Source organism: Peromyscus maniculatus, chromosome 3 (assembly GCF_049852395.1).
Source record: "Peromyscus maniculatus bairdii isolate BWxNUB_F1_BW_parent chromosome 3, HU_Pman_BW_mat_3.1, whole genome shotgun sequence".
In the NCBI taxonomy this organism is placed as follows: Eukaryota; Metazoa; Chordata; class Mammalia; order Rodentia; family Cricetidae; genus Peromyscus; species Peromyscus maniculatus.
This window is the reverse complement of record NC_134854.1, coordinates 114,129,023-114,151,058: the sequence shown is the minus strand read 5'-3', so window position 1 is coordinate 114,151,058 and position 22,036 is coordinate 114,129,023. Positions and strand designations below refer to the sequence as shown.

At 41.6% G+C, this 22,036-nt stretch overlaps 1 protein-coding gene and 1 pseudogene across 1 annotated transcript; one reads left to right on the top strand and one right to left on the bottom strand.

Moving 5' to 3' along the window:
* Positions 1-137: 137 nt before the first annotated feature.
* Ccdc174 (coiled-coil domain containing 174) lies at positions 138-20,527 on the bottom strand. The gene is made up of 11 exons (XM_006972547.4): positions 19,627-20,527; positions 17,575-17,679; positions 16,209-16,309; positions 12,284-12,342; positions 9,468-9,642; positions 6,555-6,650; positions 5,127-5,269; positions 4,584-4,678; positions 2,971-3,103; positions 1,678-1,830; positions 138-705 (listed from the first exon to the last, which is right to left on the bottom strand). Exons 1-11 carry the CDS (start codon positions 19,666-19,668, stop codon positions 410-412), a joined length of 1,398 nt encoding a protein of 465 aa, XP_006972609.1. The 5' UTR covers positions 19,669-20,527; the 3' UTR covers positions 138-409.
* Positions 15,110-15,575, top strand: LOC107399884 (small ribosomal subunit protein uS17 pseudogene; annotated as a pseudogene).
* Positions 20,528-22,036: the final 1,509 nt, after the last annotated feature.

Genomic DNA, 22,036 nt, shown 5'->3' with positions numbered 1-22,036 from the left:
TAAGTCCAGGTCTAGGGTATCCAACGCCTTCTTCTGACCTCCTTGGGCACCAGGCACACACGTGTTGCACATATACACATGAAGGCAAAACATTAATACACATAAAGTAATCTAAAAAAGAAACAAGTTCCTCAGTATCAAATTTCAGATTAGTATTTACCATTCACACACCTGGAAATGAGTTACAACTAGGTCAGCATGGAGGAGAGGAGATAAGTTCCCTCTATACCAAGCGATAAAAAATGAACAGCAAGTAGCCAATGAGCTCCCATGGGTACACTCACTCCTCCCTGCCAACTAATCTGGCCTGAAGCCTGTGCATCCTTGGGAAAGGACAGGAAGAAAGACGTAAAACTCAGTCCTGTCCTGACTTCTGATGACACAAATGCAACCAGCATGCTTTTCAAGGTCATGTGACTTGTTTATAATATGATATCATATCATCTAGTGTTTGGAAAGTGACTGTGGATGCTTGTGGTGGGTTTTCAGGGGCAGAAGTGGACGTGTGTGAAGAGCTGGGTTCTTGGCTCTGGCCAGAGCAATGCCCCAAGTCACTCTGTGCTGATCCCAGTCTGCTCCATGGCTGGCTACTGAAAGGACCAGTTCTTTTTTGACCCACAAAGTAATTCGATGGTGGGGCAAACTCAGGATCTCGCTCAGCCCGGAGTTCTGACTGCTTCTTCGACCAGTATCCAAAGGAAAATTCTAGTGAAAATAAGAAAGAGTGTCATTAGAAACAACTATGAACCAGTTTAATTTACTGTAATTATTTTTCAGCTCTTATATGCATTTAAAAGCTACCACAGATTCTCTAAGAACAAGGATAGCAACAAGAAACCCAGCTAAGAAATGGAGTAGCTTTACAACAAGGAAAGATTAGAGGAAGGTTCTGTGGAGAGGCTGACAGGCTCTGGACCACACTGCCTAAAGGGTACTACAATTACAGAGAAATGAAACAATTATTTGTTGGTGTTGACATGGTAGGTGTTTCACATCAAAGCAGTCTGTCATTTGTTGAGTTCTGGAGGACACAGAAGGGACTCATCCACTTTGAACAGTGGCTCTTAGATATCTCTTGTCTGCTCCAACAGCAGGAGCTAAAGTTCCACTGAGCATCTTTGAAAGAGGCATAAACAAAGTCTGCTGCAGGGAAAATGGTGGTGGGCACCCTGGAGAAAAATTACAGAAAGATAGGCATGCACAGTGAAGCTCAGGTAAACTTTCACACAAACATAAAGGATGGCTAAAGACAGAGTACTTCAGAACACCAAACCTCCATCACACTTGAAAAGCAGTTCCTGAAAAGTTATATTCCAAAATGTAAAACCACACCTAAAAGTATGGATTTAAACTTCCCAAGTCCTTTTTAGAAATTTACTCTGTGGACAGGATGTCTTTGTAGATGCTGGTCTTTTGTAATCACATTTCCCCATTTCCCTGTTTACAAACTAGTGTCCAGTATGGAGAAGAAACAAGTTTGGAGTCCTAGAGACTTCCTTAAGCCTCAGGAGCACTAAGACTTACTATAGGGCTGATGGTGTAAGGCTCTGGATTCCATCTCTACACCATAAAAAAATAAAAACAATATCTCACCAGAATCTCACTTTGTTTTAAAACAAAAACCACCTTTACAAGGGCCTCGCTAGGAAGTTTTCACACCTAAAAGACCCTCCCTACCTTTTCCTCGGTCCCACTCTCGGATGTGTGGCACTCCAGGCTTGGTATCCTTCCTCTCCTGGATGATGACTTCTACCTTGCTGTTCTGGACCACAGGCGGTGGAGCAGGTACAGCCTTTGGTTCTGATGGCGAAAGCTCAGTAACATCTCCATCTGGTTTTGTAAGGAAACAAGACCTTATTATCATGGCTTAAAAATTTAACATACTAAACCAGGAGGTGGTGGTACACGCCTTTAATACCAGCACTCAAGAGGCAGAGGCAGGCAGATCCCCAAGTTTGAGGTTAGCCTGGTCTATAGAGCGAGTTCCAGGACAGCTAAGAATATACAGAGAAACCCTGTCTTGAAAAACCAAAAATAAAAAATAAAAATTTAGCCGGGTGGTGGTAGCACATGCCTTTAATCCCAGGACTTGGGAGGCAGAGGCAGGCGGATCTCTGTGAGTTTGAGGCCAGCCTGGGCTACAGAGTGAGTTCCAGGAAAGGCGCATAGCTACACAAAGAAACCCTGTCTTGGGGGGAAAAAAATTAAAAAGTAAAAAAGTAAATAAAAATTTAACACACTACTTTTGAAGTAAAACTAATCACTAGTGCTAATAAGAGCAGCAAGTATGTCTTACTAGACAGGAGTGAAGTAGTTTGACAATACTTCTTTCTCTATGTGAGTGGGTGTAAATGCCATAGCACATGCAGAGGTCAGAGGACAACTTTGTGCAGTTGGTCACACCTTTACCTTGGATTTTTATCACATAATATATGCAGTTATCAAAACATCACATGGCACCCCCCAAATATGAGTAGTTTCTATGTTTCTGTATATATTTTTAAATTTAAATTTTAAAACCTTATTTCTTATATATGTACACAGCCAAACTTTTAAGTCTTGGTTTACTAAACTGTCATTATAAGAAGCAACTCAATGTGTTATTTATTAATATCCTTGTCTATTGCCTAAAAACATGAGACTGTCATTCTGAAACATTCTGATGACCTGAATCTGAACCAGGGATCTCAGAGAGAAAGCAAAAAACAAATGACTGAAAATTGTCCTCTGACCTCCATACCTGTGCTAGGCAGATACTCATCCACACTGACTCATAAGCCACATATAATAATAAGTAACTAAATGGATGTATCTAACAGCAATAATAAAAACTGCTCCTGGTGGTACTTCAAAGGCACATGCTATTTAGAGATAAACTAAGTTGCGGATTCCTACACTGCAACCCTATTGGTGACAGTCAATAGATCTAAGATTTCCCTGTTCAAGTCAGAAACTTAAGTCCTGTTATACCTCTGTTTTCTTCTTCAGTCCCATCTTCCTTTGATTTTTTCATTTTTTTTTGTCGAAGTTTGGCAAGTCTTGCTTCTAACATAGCCTTTCGCTTTTCTTTTATGTTTTCTCGTTTTATTCTTTGATCTGTTGTCTGGACAGAACAAAAAGTCAGAAAATTATTTACTCGAAGTCAAATACACAACATTTCTGTTTAAAATAATGAAATAATTCTCTTTAAAAAGTGCTAATTAATTTTTACAGCAGCTCTAAGCAGTTCTCCCCAAGTGCCCTATGAAAAAGAATGTCACAGACCTCTGATGACTTAGGAAGCTTAGTGAGAACTCACAGAGCACTACTGAAGCCTCCACATGGAAGAAAACAATCCAGTTCTCTTCTATTCCTCAATCCCTTAACACAACTTCCTATTTCCTCACCCAGATCATCTAAAAATGCCATGTTTGAAACTAAATCTAAAACAGCAGAGCTGAGGGCTGGAATCAGTGGTTAAGCATATTTGCTGCTCTTGCAGAGGACCCAGGTTCAGTTGCCTGCACCCACATGGTGGCTTAAAACCATCCATAATTCCAGTTCTTGGGGATCCAATGTCCTCTGCAGGAACCATGCATGCATATGATACACATACACAGATGCAGGAAAAGATTACACACAAAATAATGATAAAAGGAATAATAAAATACAACAGCAGCGCTAGCAAGATGGCTCAGTGAGTAAAGATGCTCGCTGCAATGACGCAAGCCTGGCAACTCGAGTTCAATTCCAGGAATCAACTCCATAAAGTTGTCCTCTGGCCACCACACATGCCATGACATACACACATTATACACACATATACTACTAATAAGAACAAAACAAAACCCAGCAAAAGTACAGGTTACTTCCAAAACAGATACAATTTTAGAGTTTGAAAACCCACAATAATTTGATAGTTACCTGTATGCAACCAACAATGGCATTCTGAATATCAATTTTCATTTTATTTACTACATCTTTTTATTCTTCTCTCATATAATTTCATCCTGACTGCAGTTTCCCCTCTTTCCACTCTTCCCAGCCCCAAGCCCAACTCCCTTTTCTCCAGATCCACTCCTCCTGTTTCCCTTCAAAAAAGAGCAGGCCTCTTATGGATAAGACTAGGCACAAACCCTCATATCAGGGCTGGGCAAGGCAACCCAGTGAGAGGAAAAGGGTCCCAAGAGCAGGCAAAAGAGTCAGGGACACCCCCCACTCTCACTGTTTAAGAATTCCACAAAAAAACACCAAGCTAACAACCATAATCTATACACTGAGGACATAGTTTGGACCCACACAGGCTCTGTGATTGTTGCTTCTGTCTCTATGAGCCCCTATGAGTCTTGCTTAGTTGATTCTGTGAGCCATGTTCTGGTGCCCTTGACCTCTCTAGTTCCCATTCTTCCTAACTGTTCCTCCCCCTCTTCCAAGGGGCTTCCCATGCTCCAAGGGGAGGAACCTAATGGAGAGCTCCAATTTGGGCTCTCTCTCTGCCCAATGTTTGGCAGTGGGTTTCTGGATTTACTACAGTTTTTAAAGCATGGCCCATCAATAAAAAAATCATTCAAATCCATAACAAAAACTTTAAATTTAACTTTTACCTGTTCACGAAGCATCTCTAAAGTTTTCATTTGCTTGTTTCTCAACTCTTTGTCTCGAGCAAAGGCAAAATACCCAACACCAAGTTGCCGGGCCTCTGAAATAATCAAAAGTATCAAAAGATTAGATTTCTCTGATTAGCAAACCACAAATACAGCAAGTTCCCCAACAAACCAAAAGAGACACACAGTGATATTTGCACAATTAAAAAAAAAGATAAAAAACAAAAAAGTCAAACAGCTTTATTGTTTACTAAGTGACAAACACATAGACAGGCTACTCGGCCCTGGCTGTCTCTCTTCTCTCTGGGAACGAATTCTTGGGCTAACAGACATGTTAGTTTCTTAGGCTATGGACGAAGAGGATGGTTTCACCCCCTAAAGCCGTCTCACCACGTCAGAGTTGCTGCTCTGTCAGCACCTGGCTTTGTGCCTGCCATTGGCTAGAGACTTTTAAAAAAGATTTTAAAAGCTACAAAAACAAAACAAAACAAAAACCACACACACACAAATAAAACCCCCCTTTTCCCCCAAAAACCACAATACCATTTTCCCGAATGTCTTCATAATGAATGGGCCCCATTGGTTTTTTCAGGGCCTCTCTTTCTTCTTCTTCCCATTGCTGGCGCTGAAGTTCTTTCCTCATGTCTTCAGATAATAAAGTTTTTTCATTAGCAGGACTGACGAAACTAGTAGAGGAATAGAAACCTATGTTCAGGAGAGTGCCATGAGACAGTTAACACTTAGTACAGTGGTTAGATCATGGTAAGTAACACCATTTGGAACAACAACAGCTCCTACAGAGGTTTCTGACTAAGAAGTCAATACAACTGTTTTAATTTTTTTTTAACATTCATGTATTGTGTGTATACATACACAGGGGCATTCATGCACACATGTACATATGTCACAGCATGCATGTAGAGGTAAGGAAACAACTTTTAACTTTCAGGAGTCTATTTTCTCCTTCTACCATTTTGGGTTCCCAGAATTGAACTCAGGTCATTAGGAATTAGCAGCAAGTACTTAAGCCTGATGAGTCATCTTGCTGACCCTATTTTATCATTTCTAAATCAATTACTAGACTTACACATGAGTATGATAGGTTCTTGCCTCAGTGTTCAAGATAAATGACTTTCCTTTCTACACTTGTCCTGGTTGACATATGGAAGGTGGCCTAGCCAGGAAGGATAAAACACTGGACTTCTCTGAATGGCCTCTTGTCTGGAGACATGGATATTGCTAGGGTTCCTCCTGTCCTAGTAGGTGGCCATGGTTTGTGTTGTGGCCTCTATGTGCTTACTCCAGGCCTACCCACAGGATGCCTAAGATGGGAGGGCTCACACAGGTGGAGCTTCACCAGTACTTCTCAAATAAAGGCTGACTATATGGAATTTTAATCACCAAGATACTTTTGAATATTATTCCTTTGGTCCCATTAGAAATGTAGTCATGAAGCCTTTGCTTCAATATACAAAGACATATAAATAGAAAGTGAATAAAAGCAAGTGAGCCTTCTCAAATCCCTCTGTCCATAAAGACTGGTTTGTTAGCTAGGTTTGGGCTCATTCTATATTTGCAATCTAGATCAGACATCCTTCCACTCAACAGTCTACTTGTCCCTTTCAACAGTTACAATGCACATGACCAGAACAGAGTGCCTGCCTGGGGAGCTAAGTCAGAAGAATCACTTAAAGCTAGTTCAAGGCCAGCCCAGGGAATAATGTGATTCATTCTCCCCACTCCCCTAAAAAATGGGTTTCAGAAAAAGAAAATCAATAAATAAACGATAATGACATTCAGGTTGTTTCCTGAGCACAAGTTATGAGCGTATGGACATATTAACCGCTAAAGGCTTCAATGTATAGTCTTACACATTAAAGATCTTAACAGAGCAACAAATAGTCATTGAGCAGCCTCTCTAAGACAATCCCTGTGGCTGCGTTCCAAACAAAGGTCACATTTCACACTTACAGTCTTCCCTGAAGATTTTTATCCATCTCCAATAGATCTGGTAAATCCTTTCTCATGCATCGCCGGGATCGGCCCAAAGAGTCCACATAATCCACCCTGAAAGTGAGAAGTTGAGGAGACAGTTAGTACAATGGGCAGATCCCTATTTCAGGGAGTTGGCACTTAAAGAAGTAATGCCATTACAGACCTTGTTACCAAGAAGCTGAGGGACCATTAACACAGAGAAAAAGCTTCTTAATTAGCAGATGACATCCAATAAACTGATTGTGCCCTCCACAAAAACTCCAGTTTTAGAAACTGGAGGAAGGAATTGATCATTTATGTCTCTGATTTCAAAGACAAATTACCAATACAGAAATTGCTGTGACATGGAAGAACTCACTTGAATATAGTTGAGACAACTCTAATGGTGTATCTGCATTTGTCCACTGGACTATGTACCCTAGATTTTCATTACTCCCCTCCACACAGTGCACTGAGGTCTTACTTTCTATTACTGCTCTACTACTAATTGACACATTCTTTCCAGCAATCTTAGGAGTTTCTTAATGTAAGTCTTGGTATTTTTTGGACCCACTCTAAGAAGAAGACAAACTATATACTTTTTTTCATCTTTGCCCAAAGCAGACAGTAGGGACAGGGGAAGCTGGGCATCCAGTAAGGTTAAACAAAACACTGGGACTTCCTAACAACACAAAGTATGGGCAGGTTTTCACAGAAAATATCTCCTTTGCACTATGGTGCAATAGATTTTTCATATTTGTTATCACAGGCAAGGAATCCCCCATAGTCAGGAGCAGAGTCCACGACACACAATTAAGGCTGTGAAGCAAGTTAGCAAAGCAACCGAAGGTCAGACTCAGCTAGCTCTGCTATTGCTTGCAATTTCTTTCCTCTCAAGGGATGCCAATTTCCTTGTTAGCCCATGTTTTAAAAAACAAACGCTTGGGAATCTACTGCTATAGTCCTACAGACGGCTGTCACAAGAAACCAAACCTATAACTATATAAAACAGCATCTTTTTTTCCTTTTCTTTTCTTTCTTCCTTTCTTTCCTCCTCCTCCTCCTCCTTTTTTTTTTTTAAATGAATGGGGGGGGGGGACATCTAGCCAGATGGTCCATGTAATTATTTACAGTATTTTTACAGAAAGATTTTCCACCACCTGGAATTTAATTACCAAAAGGATTTATATACAGTCACAATTCTGGAGCTTAATTCAAAAACAAAAAAAGTGTGGGAACTGCTTGCCGTTCGTCTTACTGCACCATATGGTGTCATGCAACACCTTCAATTGCCCTCCAAACTCCTCAAATTGCTGACAAATTGCTTGTAATCATGCAGGCATTAATAAGAAAAAAAATTAAGACATTAGACCATTCAAAAGAGATGAGAGTTCTGCCTTGAAAAGCAATCACAGCTATTCTGTTCTGGAGCAAGCTTCCAAAACACATGAAACACCAGCAAAGATTTACAGTAGTCAGCAATGGCTCTAGCTCATCAGCAACTGCTTACTGAGCAGTTCCAGCCAGCACAAACCTGGAAAAACTGGGTGATCCAAGGAGGGCTGAGTACCCTAGCTCTACAGGGCCTAGGAGTATAGGCGGGGTGTATGCCAGAACACACAATTTAGGCAGATTATAAAAACAAGCAATCCGGGCAGTGATGGTGCACACCTTTAGTCCCAGCCACTTGGGAGGCAGGGGCAGATCTCTGTGCGTTCAAGGCCAGTCTGGTCTACAGAGAGAGCTCCAGGACAGTAATAAGGCCTACAGTGGATCAACTATAAATAAAGGGTAAGACACAAAAAATAGTTCAGATGAGGAAACAAATATTTAGACTACAAATGGTACAGAAAGGCACAGAGAGGCTGTGTTCTTCTCTGTGGTTCCATGTGGCATACAGCCACATGCCTACCCTCACAAGAGTCTCTAACTTTAGATTTAAGTTATTTAAAAGGTAAGAAAGCATGGACCACAGTGGACACCTTCTATATTATGAAGACAAAGGTTCTCTGCCATCTACAGTAGCAAAATCTTCTCTCTTTATGCATCAATACCTGTCTAAAGGTGATAACAAAGGCTAAGAAATCCATGAACAGACCTAAGCAGCTTCTAAGAAATCCCCTAGAACAAGAGTACATGGTCAGGACATCAGTGATATCTAAGCAATGGCAAGCTCTGCCGATGAATGTCTAAGTGACATAAAAGACACTGTAATGGAATTTGCACTCTGATCTGTATAAGGCTGAGTTCTTTCATCCTTTATGTATATACAGGTAAAATTCAGGAAAATGTCAATGATGGAGCTCTGCAAAGTATCTGCTTATGCTCCCAGAATGGAACACACTTGCTTCTAGGAGAGAATTTAAGAGAAATAGTTGTGGCACTGAAGCACTGCATCTCTACTTTTCATGGAAGGAAGCTAGGCCTCAGAGAGACTGCAAATTTATTAGGTCCACACTGGAGGAAGGCAGTACTGGAACCCACACCTCAATACCAGAAAACAATTTAGTTAGAATACAACTTACTGTGCCTACCCTGCCAGTTTCTTTTGCAGGACTCAAAAGGGACCACTTCCCAGGCCCTGACATCAGGACACACAGGTAAAGCAGTAGCATGGTAATAGGGGAGCAGGACATTGATGCCCTTCCCAAGGATCCTTGGGCCTGGCACCACACTGGGCACAGCAGATGCTCAGTTCTTACCTGCAGTCACTGATGTTACCTTTGCACTGGTGCACTTAAATCTATACAACTGATATACTAGCTTATCCCAACTTAGAGGAGTGTGGTTCTTGGGAGACAGAAAACCCAGACAGAATAAGAAAAATGATGTGAAAACCATGAAGAAGAATGATTCTCAAAAATGCAAGTCTGAGGGGATCACTCTGATCTAATCCCCAATATTACCCACCATTCCTCGCTGGGGTCTTGGGGAGGAGGTATGTCTTTTTCAGAAAACTCTTCATCATCATCTCTCTCTTCTGCATTTTGAGAATCTCTAGTGGCACTGAGCACCTCCATTTCTTTTCGCTTGTCTATGATCTTCTGTGTGAAATCCACAAGGTACATCTCCTCCACTTCCTCATCTAGGGCACAAAAATCAATTTACAGATTCTTTACATTAAAGAAAAAAACTATAGCTGGAACTAAGAAGTGGCCTCACTGCCTGACTGTTCACCTGGGACAATTTACAAAGACACAGCCACCAAAGCACCTGATAGGAAGCTTTCAATAGGTCATCTAAAACACAGACCACAATACACTTTTAAAAGCCTTGAGTTTCCTGCTGTGTCATCAACACATTGTGTAAGTAATAAGACCATTTAAGACAACACAGCCATACGATTTTGAGCAACTCACAGCTAACAACACATAAGAGAAGCAGAACAGCATTTCTCCCAATCAAGATAGTGGACCTTTCTTGCTTTGGTGTAACAGGCCTTTCTAAACACTTAAGTTGCATCATTTAACTCTTACACTGGTGTGTAGTAGGAAGTGCTTGAAAAGTCCTAACACAGGTAAAGAATGTCCTCTGAAGCTGAGGCATGGTGTTCACACCTTTAATCACAGTGCTTAGGAGGCAGAGGCAGGTAGATCTCTGAATCAAGATCAGCCTGGTCTACATAGCGCACACGCGCACACACGCACACGCGCACACACGTCCTCTGAGTTTTTTTCACAAGTGAACATCATTGTCAGCCTGGGGTCAGGCTCTACAGGGCTGGAATCAACATGTTTTTTTCCTGAGGACAGAGAATGAGCTACAACAGACACTGGGCCCCCTGTTACCAAAGCGGTGGTGCTGTCCCCCTTTACAGTGTCATACTGGAGACAACTAAGACTCCAAGACTTACCAGTTCAGACACACAGGTACTCTACAAGCATCAGGAGGTGGGCCTGCTAGCTTTGACAAACCCAGTGTCCACAAGCACACTCCTTTTGACTGAATCACTGTGTTTCCATTTGACTTTAAATCACACACATGAGGGAGGAGTGCACGGGAGCGCGAGTGCCCTCAGAAGCCAGAGAGACATCAGGTCTCCGGAGCTGGAGGTATAGGCAGTTGTGAGTTGCCCAACATGGGGGCTAGGAACCAAATTCTGTCCCTCTGTAAGCACAGCATCTCTCCAGCCTCTGATTCTATAGTAACAATAAAAATTTGAACCAAAGAAAAAAAGAATACAATAAAAAGTTTTCAAAGCCACATAGCATCTCAAAAGGGAAGAAGTACGTTCTCTGAGAGGTGAGGTGCAGATGTCTACACCAGTGAGGCATCCTGGAGATGACTACCTTGTTCCTCTTCTGGAGTCCAGCCCTGTCACCACAGCCCCAACTTTGTGAAGGACTGACTCTGGACCCCCGGAGGTGCGGAAGAGCCATGCCGCCAGAGAAGAAGTAAAGGATGGCCCACACCCACTGCTGGCTTGTTTGCTAGGCAAGGTGGAATTGAGCTCCAGCCCTCCCTGCCTAAAGATCTGCTCTTACCACTCTCCCCTACAGGACCCTTTCTCCAGCTCATCAGGTCAAAGCCCATTTTCCTCTAGAAATAATAAATTAGTATGATAAAGGAAAGAGGCAAGGAAAGGGAAGAAATAGAGAAATTTCCCAACTGGATAAATGTAAGAGAACTAAAAATTAAAAATGTGAGATGATGCTGGGTGGTGTTGGTGCACGCCTTTAACCCCAGCTCTCGGGAGGCAGAGGTAGGCGGATCTCTCAGTTCAAGGCCAGCCTGGTCTACAGAGCGAGTTCCAGGACAGGCTCCAAATCTACACAGAGAAATCCTGTCTCGGAAAAAAAAAATGTAAGATGACTTAGTAGGTAAGTACTTGCCACCCAAATGTTAAGACCTGAGTTCGAATCCCCAGACTTACATAAAGCCTAGTATACAACACATCCCAGTGCTCCTATGGCAGCTAGATGGGAGGTAGAATAGACCCCTCAGATTCTGTCTCAAACAAGGCAGGAGGTGAAGATCAACACATGCTACACACCCATGCTGTGGCATGAACATGCCCAAACTCACACATACTAACATACACAGCCACACACATCATACACATAAACATACACATGCATAAAAATGCAATAAAGTGCCGGGCGATGGTGGTGCACACCTTTAATCCCAGTACTCAGGAGGCAGAGGCAGACAGATCTCTGTAGGTTCAAGGCCAGCCTGGGCTACAGAGTGAGTTCCAAGAAAGGTGCAAAGCTACACAGATAAACTCTGTCTCGAAAAACAAAAAACAAAAACAAAATGCAATAAAGGAAAAACATGAAGTTAAAAAAAAAAAGCCCATCACAGAAATAAAACTGGAAATACAGAGACAACAGGAAAAGGGGCAGTATAACCCCAAGTGCCTACATGGGACCATAATTCCACACACCTTACCTTTTCCATACACATGGCTGTCCCTACATGCAAGGCTGGTCTATTTAAACTGTTTCCTGGTGCTGTGCCTCCTCCTCCAGATGAGATCTGCTGTGAGGGCAGCAGAGCTGGTTCCCTATACTCTCCTGTCCCTTCCTGGCACCTAACAAGTTGCCTGGCACCCAGTGGACCATCAGAATATTACTGAATATTTTCTTGTCTCTATGTAGCCACTGAAAGTTTTGACTTGATTTTTTTAATTTCTCCCTCTTAGAATCATTCATAGAAGTAATATAATACTGAGGAAATGTATAAAATTATAGACAATAAAGAAATATAAATAAACTTTTGTTTACCTGGAAAATCTCCTTTAGTCATCTTTTCATATAATCTGGCCTTTTCTTCCAATTTTTCCCTAGAGAAAAACCGACAAGTATTAGAAATGGTTTTACAGCTGTCCCTTCTGCCACCAACCTATCAGCCTGACAGCTGCCACCTCCCATGAAGCCAGTCATGAAAAAACGGGCACAGCATGTGCCGATTGCCCTGCCCTGAAGAGACCTCAGACCCACTTCATCTACTTCACTAGTGCAAGCAGGACCTAAAGCCATACCTGGTACAGAGTAACTGCTCAATAACTATCTGATGAGTGAATAAATGGGATGCACTGAGTTAAGGCTCCAACAATCTAGCTGCTAAATGCAATTTAAGTTACATGTGAAAAGAGAGATGTACCCAAACAACATTTTTTCTATTAAAATCTTCCAAAAGGATCACCAGATTCAAGGCAAGCCCCTTTGCCAGTGTTTTTAGACCAGAATCCTGGTCATTTGTGGCTTATTACACTTTTTTATACCAACTTATATTTGTTAAAAACATAACAATATCTATTTAAATGTCACAAATAATATACTCACATACTAATATAAGACAACAACCTTGGCATGTCAACAAAGCAGCCTCTCTGCTCACAAAATGTTGGTGGCATTTAGTATGTAGTGACAAGCTAAAAGGGCCAGAAATTCTCTAATTGCCTAAAAAGAAAAGCCCCAAAGAGGCTATCTGTGTCATGATCTCATTAATTACAATAAGAAATTTAGCTCCTAATGGGACAAAGAGACTACAAAGTCACATGATTATGACAAGTTACTTAACCTTTCTGGGTCTTAGTTCCTATAGACTGATAGAAAAGCAAATTCTTTTTATTGCTTCTATGGGTTGTCACAAAAATTAACTTGATAACACAAAGTAATGTCGTCTTCTCATCTTCACTGTTATGTAAGTTAGCAAGGCGGTTGTGTGTGTGTGTGTGTGTGTGTGTGTGTGTGTGTGTGTGTGTGTGTGTGTGTTCCTTTGGGTGCCCATGTATGAGTATGCATGCAAAGGCCAGAGGTTGACCTCAGGTGTCATTCCTTAGGAGTTAACCACCTTGTTTTTGAGACAGGGTCTCTTAGTGGGACCTGGAGCACCCTAAAGAAGTTAAGCTAGCTGGAGAGTGAGCCCCCAAGATCTGCTGTCTCTGCTCCCCAGCAGTGGGATTATAAATCTACAACATGCCTCTAACTCAGGTCCTCATGCTGGTACAGAAATCACTTGACCAACTGTGCCATCTTCTCAGTCCAATGAATCTGCAGAGTTCTTATGTGTACAAAAGCAGATGGCTATTACGGAAGATGTTATAACTTGGAATTCTCCAAGCACAGAAGACTGCTGCTGCCTTTTCTATACAAAAGAATGCTAGCTAATAAACAGAGGAAAACCACTAATAAATCAGCAGCAGCAAGGCTTACCAACAATACAAACCACATATGGAAATATATCAATGACCAAGATACTTACTCTCAAAGTTTCCCATCCCAAGTTACTATTAACCACATAAGAGAACGGGCATCTTCATAGTAGAGAACTCTACCAGACTTTTTCTAACCAGTGATCAAACTCATTATCAATAATGACTCAAACTGACAATTATGAGCCTCTGGATAAGATGCCCTGTAAGACACAGACTACACAGTATTCTTAACAAAAAACTTTAATGTAACCTCATTCAGATATGAGACATGGCAGAAAAAAACTCACCTGGACACTTTAAAATGTCAGCAGGATAACTGACAATGAAAGGGAAAAGAATTGGAGAGATTTGAGAACTAAAGGCATGAATGGAATTTAATCTTTGAATCCTGATTTTTTTCCCCCTAACTTTTCAAGATAGGGTTTCTCTGTTATATCAGCCCTGGCTGTCCTGGAACTCACTTTGTGAATCCTGAATTTTGACAAAACCTATTTAGGACATAGTTGTGCTGGGACAAGTGGTAAAAATCTGAACTATGAGCCACACAGTAGTATTAAATATTGTAGTATAATATCCTTGTTCAGATAGATATATACTAAAGTATTCACAGGTAAATTATCATGACACTTAAAGTCTTCCTCTACAGTTGTGGGGAAAGGACAGAGGAAAGCAAATATGACAATATGCTAATTAATGAATTTAGGAGACAGGTAGTAGAATGTTCCTTTTACTCTTCTTTTAATGATATTCTTGGTTTAAGGGGAAAGTTTGGGGTCTCTAAATAATAATATCCTACCATTTAGTCTAGAACACACTACAGGACACTTCTTTTATTTAAAAAAATAATTTTTTAAAACTTACTTTACATTCTGGTTGCAGTTTCCCCTCCCTCCTCTTCTCCTAGTCTCTGTCCCCTACTCCTCCTCTGTTCCCATCCCCCAATCCACTCCTTTTCTGTTTCTGTTCAGGAAAGGGCAGGTCTCTCATGAGTATCAACAAAACATGGCATATCAAGTTGCAGTAAGACTAGAAACCTCCCTATGTATTGAGGCTCCGCAAGGCAACCCAGTATGAGAGTAGGGTCCATGGGCACTTCTTAAGAATGTGTTAAGTTGAAGATGTGGCTCAGTGGACAAAACCATGGGATTCCTTCCCTAGAAATACAAGTTTTAAAATATTGTTGATATAGGCCAGGTGGTGGCAGCTCAAGCCTTTAATCCCAGCACTCAACAGGGAGAAGCAGGTAGATCTCTGAGTTCAAGGCCAGTCTGATTTACAGAGCGAGTTCCAGGACAAGCAGGGCTATGCAGAGAAACCCTGTCTTGAAAAAACAAGCAACAACAAAAAAAGTGTTGCTATAGCTTTTTCTTTTTCTCAGGCTGCTGGAAAGATGGTAGACATTCAGACTGAGTGTGCTTACCAAAAGCAGCCCATGGTCTTTTAAAATAAGAAGCAGGGTCTACTGGCAAGGAAAGGCCCCCTTAGTACTTACTACAAGAACATCAGTCTAGGCATCAAGATGCTCAAAGAGGCCATCTAGGGCACCCAAACAGACAAGAAATGCCTCTTCACTGGTAACATCTCCATCCAAGAGTAGATCCTGTCTGGTGCTGTGACCATGATGAAGGTGCAGAGGACCACTGTCATCTGCTAGAACTAGATCCTCTATATCCAAAAGTACAATCGCTTTGAAAAGGATCACAAGAACATATCTGTACACCTGTCCCCTTTTCGGGAATGTACAGACCAGTGACACTGCACCATGGGAGGGTGCAGGCCCGAGTAAGGCAGTATAGTTCAATGTGCTCAAGGTCACCAAGGCTGCCAGCATCAAGAAGCAGAACCACAAGTTTTGAGAGGATGCTGGTCAACTCCCAGAACAAATAAAGTTATTTTCCAAATTAAAAAAAAAATTTTTTTTGTTGATATATTAAGTGTGTGCTAAAAGTATAAAACAGGACCCTATTTCATCTTCTAAACTGAAATTTTTTTTTCTTTTTGTAAGACAACAGATATGTGTAAATTATAGCATTTTTAGAAGACAGCTGGCCCTTCATAGCTAGAGTCCATATCTCCAGACTCAACTAAAGGAAAGAAACAATATTCCAAAACAATGTTATATTGTTGCTAATATATACTGTGTATTTGTCTGTACAGCTTTTCCTCCTTGGCATTATTCCCTAAACAATACAGAACGACTATTTACAAAGCATTTACACCATATTAGGCATAGCAAGTAATCTAGAAATGACCTGAATGTTTTCACAGACCACACACTATTTTATCTATTTTGAGCATCCTTGAGCTTTGGTATCTGAGGAAGAGTAGGATCCTAGAACCAACCAACGCCCCTCAGATATCAAGGGACACTGTATTTACATTTACAGAGTTATTTGGCTAGAAGGATGTCTATGAGATCCGTACATCAGGAAGAGTAACATCTGGATGTCTATTTCTTGGTTTGGTAACTCCCCTTCCAGGTGTAATACCTTGCTTTGTCTAAAGTCTTCTGCTCCTCAAGCTTCTGTTCAGCATCCTTCTCTGCTCGACTGGAAACACCAGCATTCTGCTTGGTCCAGATACTTGGCTTCTGGAGAATGATTAAAAAGAACAAAATAAAACCACATGATCACAAAGCAATCTCAACTTGTGCACATCAAAAAGGAGAGAAAGTCCTTAGATCTCAGGAATGATCAAAGAACTACTTATTCTGACAGCTAACTTACAGCCTAAAACAGGTGTGACATGCACATGACAAAGCTGAACCTGAAGAAAGTCCTAAATCACCTAAAGAATTTCTTTCTGAACTTCACAGAGTTGCTTTCTCAAATGACTTTATCCATGACTGATTACAGCATCATTCAATATTCTAAAGAATATGAGCAGAATACAAAGAAATAGATTACTACCTATAAAAAATTTAAAACTCTTAAAGTCTTTCATATTCTATGTCTATTTCTACATTTTACAATTGTTTATCTCTGTTTGGACACAAAATACATGCTAATCTTTCATGAGAATATAAACAATCCACTTATTACTAGCATGTTAAAAAAGAACTTGGGGACTGGAGAGATGGCTTAGCATTCATTATGAGGGCGGGCTTACTGCTCATGCAGAGGACCTGAGTTCAGTTTCCAGCACCCACATTGCTTGGCTCACAACCACATATAACTCTAGTTCCAGGGAATTCAACACCCTTTTCTGGTCTCTCAGGGCATACACACACAGGACATATGTATACATACAAGCACACACACAACACACATATGTAAAGTAAATCTTTTTTAAAGAATATTGTAGTTGGAAATTTCTCTCCAGCTTCTGCCAAGTCCTGCCAGTCCTGGAGCTCACTTATAAAATAAACACACAGACTCTTACATTATTTAAACTGCTTGGCCATTAATTAGCTCTGGCCTATCATTATCTAGCTCTTACTCTTATATTTAGCCCATTTCTATTAATCTATACTTTGCCACGTGGCTCTTGGCTTACTGGTACCTTACATCTTGCTTGTCATGGTGGCGGCTCCAGGCAGTGACTCCTCCTCAGCCTTCCTGTTCTCTCAATTCTCCTCTCTGTTAGTCCCGCCTATACTTCCTGCCTGGCCACTGGCCAATCAGTGTTTTATTTATTGACCAATCAGAGCAATTTGACATACAGACCATCCCACAGCAGAGTATAATAATCTTACTAATTTTAATAGTTAACAAAATTTATGTAAATGTTTATGCAAAAGTCAAGGATTTTTTTTTCTTTAACATTTACTTATTTAGAGATAACCACTGACACTTTTCAAAAACTTAAAATATAATGCAATTCTTCCATGTTTGGAATCAGTAGAGATATTTTTACCTTATTAGTTGTCTTTGGTTTTCCAAGAACTCCAGAATCTTTTAGAAGTTTTTCTTGTTTGAATTCTTCTTGTTTTCGGAAGAGCTCAGCCTTAAGATCTACCAACTAGAATAAAACAAGAAAGTAAACAAAGATTTCAGCTTTCTGAATATGGACAAGAAACACAAGTCTAAATCTAGAACACCATACAAAATTAAACAGCATTGGGTTTCATTGTAGTTTTGCTACAAATGGAGTTCTACTCCAACTTTCATCACTCAAGGCTTTTTTCTGCCAAGGGGAGGACATAGTAAACAAATGAAATCTACATGTTCAGATCCAATTAATTTCTGAAGCACTTTCTGTTTGTGGGACACATAACCAGAAGTACAGGGTCAAGTTTTACTTATTTGGTTTTTTGTTTGTTTGTTTGTTTGTTTGTTTTGGTTGTTGTTATTTTTGCTTTTTTTTTTTTTTTTTTTTTTTTTGAGACAGGGTTTCTCTATGTAGTCCTGGCTGCCCTGGAACTTACTCTGTAGACCAGGCTGGCTTCAAACTCACACAGATCCACTACCTCTGCCTACCAAGTGCCGAGGAGATTAAAGGCAAGCGCCACCACTGCCCGGTCACTTAGTTTGTTTTAAAAAGGTTAAGTTTAACTGAATCACAGGGTTTGAAAATAGGATAGGGGAGCACAGGTGAGGAGAATGGGGCAGCTGGGCAAATACTTGCACCTACTTCTCAGCTGTATTGGTCTTAACAGTACACGTAGGGAAATTATATAATGGCAAGTGGTTATATGTACAGCCATTTGTAAATCGGACACTGGTGGCTGACAAGGAAAATAAAAATGAGCTCAGGGGCTAAAGAGATTAGTTAGCAGTTAAGAGCACTCAGTGCTCTTGCAGAACAATCCGGTTAGCTTCCCAGAACCCACATGTGGTGTACAGCCATCCATATATAACTCCAGTTCAGGGGATCCAATGCCTTCTTCTGGCTTTTGAGGGCACTGGCACATGTGTGTTGCACATACAAAGGTACAGGCAAAACAGTTATACACAAAATAAATCTTTTTTATGATTCCTTTTATTTTTTTATGTGCATTGGTGTTTTGCTTGCTTGCGTGTGTGTGTGTGTGTGTGTGTGTGTGTGTGTGTGTGTGTGTGTTTATCTGTATGAGAGTGTCAGATTCTCTGGAACTGGAGTTACAGACTGTGTGAACTGCCATGTGGGTGCTGGAAATAAACCAGGGTCCTCTGGAAGAGCAGCCAGGGTTCTTAACCTCTGAGCCATCTTTCCAGCCCCATAAATCTTTATTTTATTTAGCCAAAAGTTAGGCAATTTGTTCTGAGGTAATAGAAAAACAAGCCTTTTGCAGTCAATCAAACTAAATAACCTGGGTTCTCACCCGACAAACCAGTACGTAAACTGGGGAAACCAGGATTCAACTTTGGGTGTCAACTTCATCATCCGTGAAGAGAGACCATTAATAGCATCTACATCTTAAAGCACTTCTGAGGACGCAATGGCAGCATGCTTGTGAAGCCTTGGTACAAAAATGTGTACAGTATTTACAAGTTTTCTGCTCAAAGTGGTTAACAAAACTCCTTACATCCTGTCATCCCATACGGCCCCGGGCAGCCCATCCCACAAGGCACTAACTAACTTGTCTGGGTGAGTCCCGGGGAATCGAATCACACCCCAATGTTCTAGAAGGACTTTGCTGATCTCTGGACTGGAAAAGCCAGGGAGGGCACACGTCCTTCCTCCAGGTCCCCTGCGGACATCCCCGGCTGGGCTGTGGCTGCGGACCCGCAGGATGCACCCTGAGATCTCTGGGAGGACGGCTTCCGGGGCCTGTCTGCGGGGGCGAGCCTAGTCCAGGTGCCTGACGAGGCCGGGTTCAGGGTCCTGTGAAGAAGGAAGCTGTCGACGGTCCCCGCGGGACCAGAGTCCCTATCAGACGGAGAGTCCAGGCCCCCTGACCTGGGTAAGGCAACAGTTGGGTCGCCATTCTGACTGAGAAGAGCGGGGGAAACGCGGAGCACGTAGCTAAGCCACACTCGAACTCACCGAGGAGGCTGTAACGTCCAAAGGCTTTTTCTTTCGGTCCATGGTCCCGCCAGGCCGCCCGGTCCGAAGACCTAGCCTGCCCAAAGGTCTCTGTCAGGCCTTATGAGCCCGCCCCGCGGAGGAACCGGAAGTGTCTTCGTAGCGACGCCGAGTTTGCGTAGTTTCGCGACACAGATTTACGATCTCGGCGCCATCTTGAAAGCGTCACTATGAGGTACCGACCCGCTTCGTCGCCATTTTGAGAAGGTCACCGGGTGCCCTAGGGTTGACGTTGATCGTTGTGGTCGTCTTGAAGAGTGCAGAAAGTGAGGCGAGAATGGCTAGTGTTGTCGTCGTCGTGAGACGGACGGAAAATAGCTTTCATTGCAACAGAGATCACATTGAGTGGAGGGTCCCGAGTGATGGAAAAGAATGGCGCCATCTTGAGGAGGGCTAAGTAAACGCAAGTGTCTTCGTGAAAACAAAGGGGATTTTGTAAAACTGGAAAAAAAATATTATTTGAAAACGGGCTGTGGAAAAAAAACTGCCTGTTTATTTGCGTTTTCTTTGGTGTTTTTTTTGTTGTTGTTGTTGTGTTTTGTTTTTTGTTTGTTTGTTTGAGACACGGTTTTACTACGTAGTCAGCTGGTTATGTAGACTTGGCTGGCCTCAAATTTGCAACAAGCCTGCCTCTGCTTCCTAAATGCTAGGATTACAGGTGTGAGCCACCATGCTCAACAAAATATTCGATTTTTAAATATCTCCCTATCTGTCTGTCAGTCCGTCTGTCCAGCCATCTGTCTATGAGACAGCGTCTCAGTGTATTCCTGGCAGGCTTAGAACATGTTTTGTAGACTAGGCTGGCCTTGAACTCACAAATACCTGCCTACCTCTTTCTCCCTAGTGCTGAGATTAAAGCTGTGTGCCACCACAACCAGCCTCCAGAATACTTTATTTTTGAAATTGCTGTTTGAACTGCTAACTTATTAAAAGAATTTTGACCTGAGATTATAACAGAATTTCCAACGATTTCTGAAATGGCCCTAAACATGTTTTTGCTGTATCTCTGCAAAGCAGTGTTCTCAGCATTTATGATGATAAAGTCAAAACAATCTACTCTGAAAAACACTAAAGATGCTCTGTGTCCTGTAGTATCAAATATTTAGCCAATATTTAATTCTTCATGTTAAAAATAAACACATCCACCAGGTGGTGGTGGCACATGCTTCTAATCCCAGCATTTGGGAGGCAGAGCCAGGCTGTGAGTTTGAGGCCAGCCTGATCTACAGAGCGAGATCCAGGACAGGCACCCTGTCTCAAACAACAACAACAACAAAAAGAAAAGAAAAAGAAAGAAAGAATGGATGAATGGATGGATGAAAAATAAATAAACACATCCACCTCATTAGGATGCAAATTCAAATTGGTTTTCATCTTTAATAAATGGTGAAAATATACATGTACTAAAGAATTGTCTTAAAATAAATTTCGCTATGACTTGTACACCTATTCTATATACCTATATACCTGGGGTCATGAAAAAAATATTGGATAAAAAGGAGTTGTGAGGGCTGGAGAGATGGCTCAGAGGTTAAGAGCACTAACTGCTCTTCCAGAGGTCCTGAGTTCAATTCCCAGCAACCATATGGTGGCTCACAACCATCTGTAATGAGATCTGGTGCCCTCTTCTGTATACATAATAAATAAATAAATAAATAAATAAATAAATAAATAAATAAATAAATAAATAAATCTTTTTTTTATAAAAGGAGTTGTGAGTGGAAAATTTTTAAGAAGTCCTGCCCTAGAAGACTGTAATGGTAAGCCATTACAGTCTTACTTTGTAGACCACCTGTGGGGAATCTCTGGTTAACTCCTGGTTGGCTAGGCAAGCTTACACCTTCTAAATTCTCACTAAGATTGGCACACCACTAATGGGAATACCTCCCAAGACAAAGACATCACTAGAAAAGGATGGGATGTAGTTCAGTGTTGTAGCACTTTCTTAGCATGTACAAGAGCCTGGGTTCCATCCCTGGGTGGGGGGGAGCAATAGAAATAAGCCACTGAATCTCCTTTGTTCTCCCAGCTATCATACAAAATGTATGCTGCCCTGGCAGGCCCACAAAGTTCTCGTCCATCCTGTTTCCAAAAGCTCCTTCTTCCATTTGATGCCTTCCCAGCAGCTGGGTCTGGCTGGAGTTGCTTTCCTCTATTGAGTCCCAACAATGCAGCAGCAGTCCAGAGTGCTATTTTCTAGGCCAGACCTTGGACCAGAGTCTCTCAAAGGGACCCAAGTTGGTTGCAGAAGACAGAGGAAGAAAGGGACTAAGCCTGGTGAGAGGGGCCTGGGTACATCTCATCGCCCTCTGAACTTCAGTTCTCCTGCCTGACTGGGCACATGGGAGGTTTGACACCATGAAATGAAAAT

What these genes read in the sequence shown, in the direction of transcription:
- Ccdc174 (XM_006972547.4), bottom strand. Translation starts at nt 19,668, where the DNA reads ATGGACCGAAAGAAAAAGCCTTTGGACGTTACAGCCTCCTCG. An exon ending in GACTGAAGAAGAAAACAGAG is followed by an intron (nt 1,831 to 2,970) that starts GTATAACAGGAC and finishes TTACAAAACCAG; the next exon opens with ATGGAGATGTTACTGAGCTT. An exon ending in AGAGTGGGACCGAGGAAAAG is followed by an intron (nt 706 to 1,677) that starts GTAGGGAGGGTC and finishes TATTTTCACTAG; the next exon opens with AATTTTCCTTTGGATACTGG.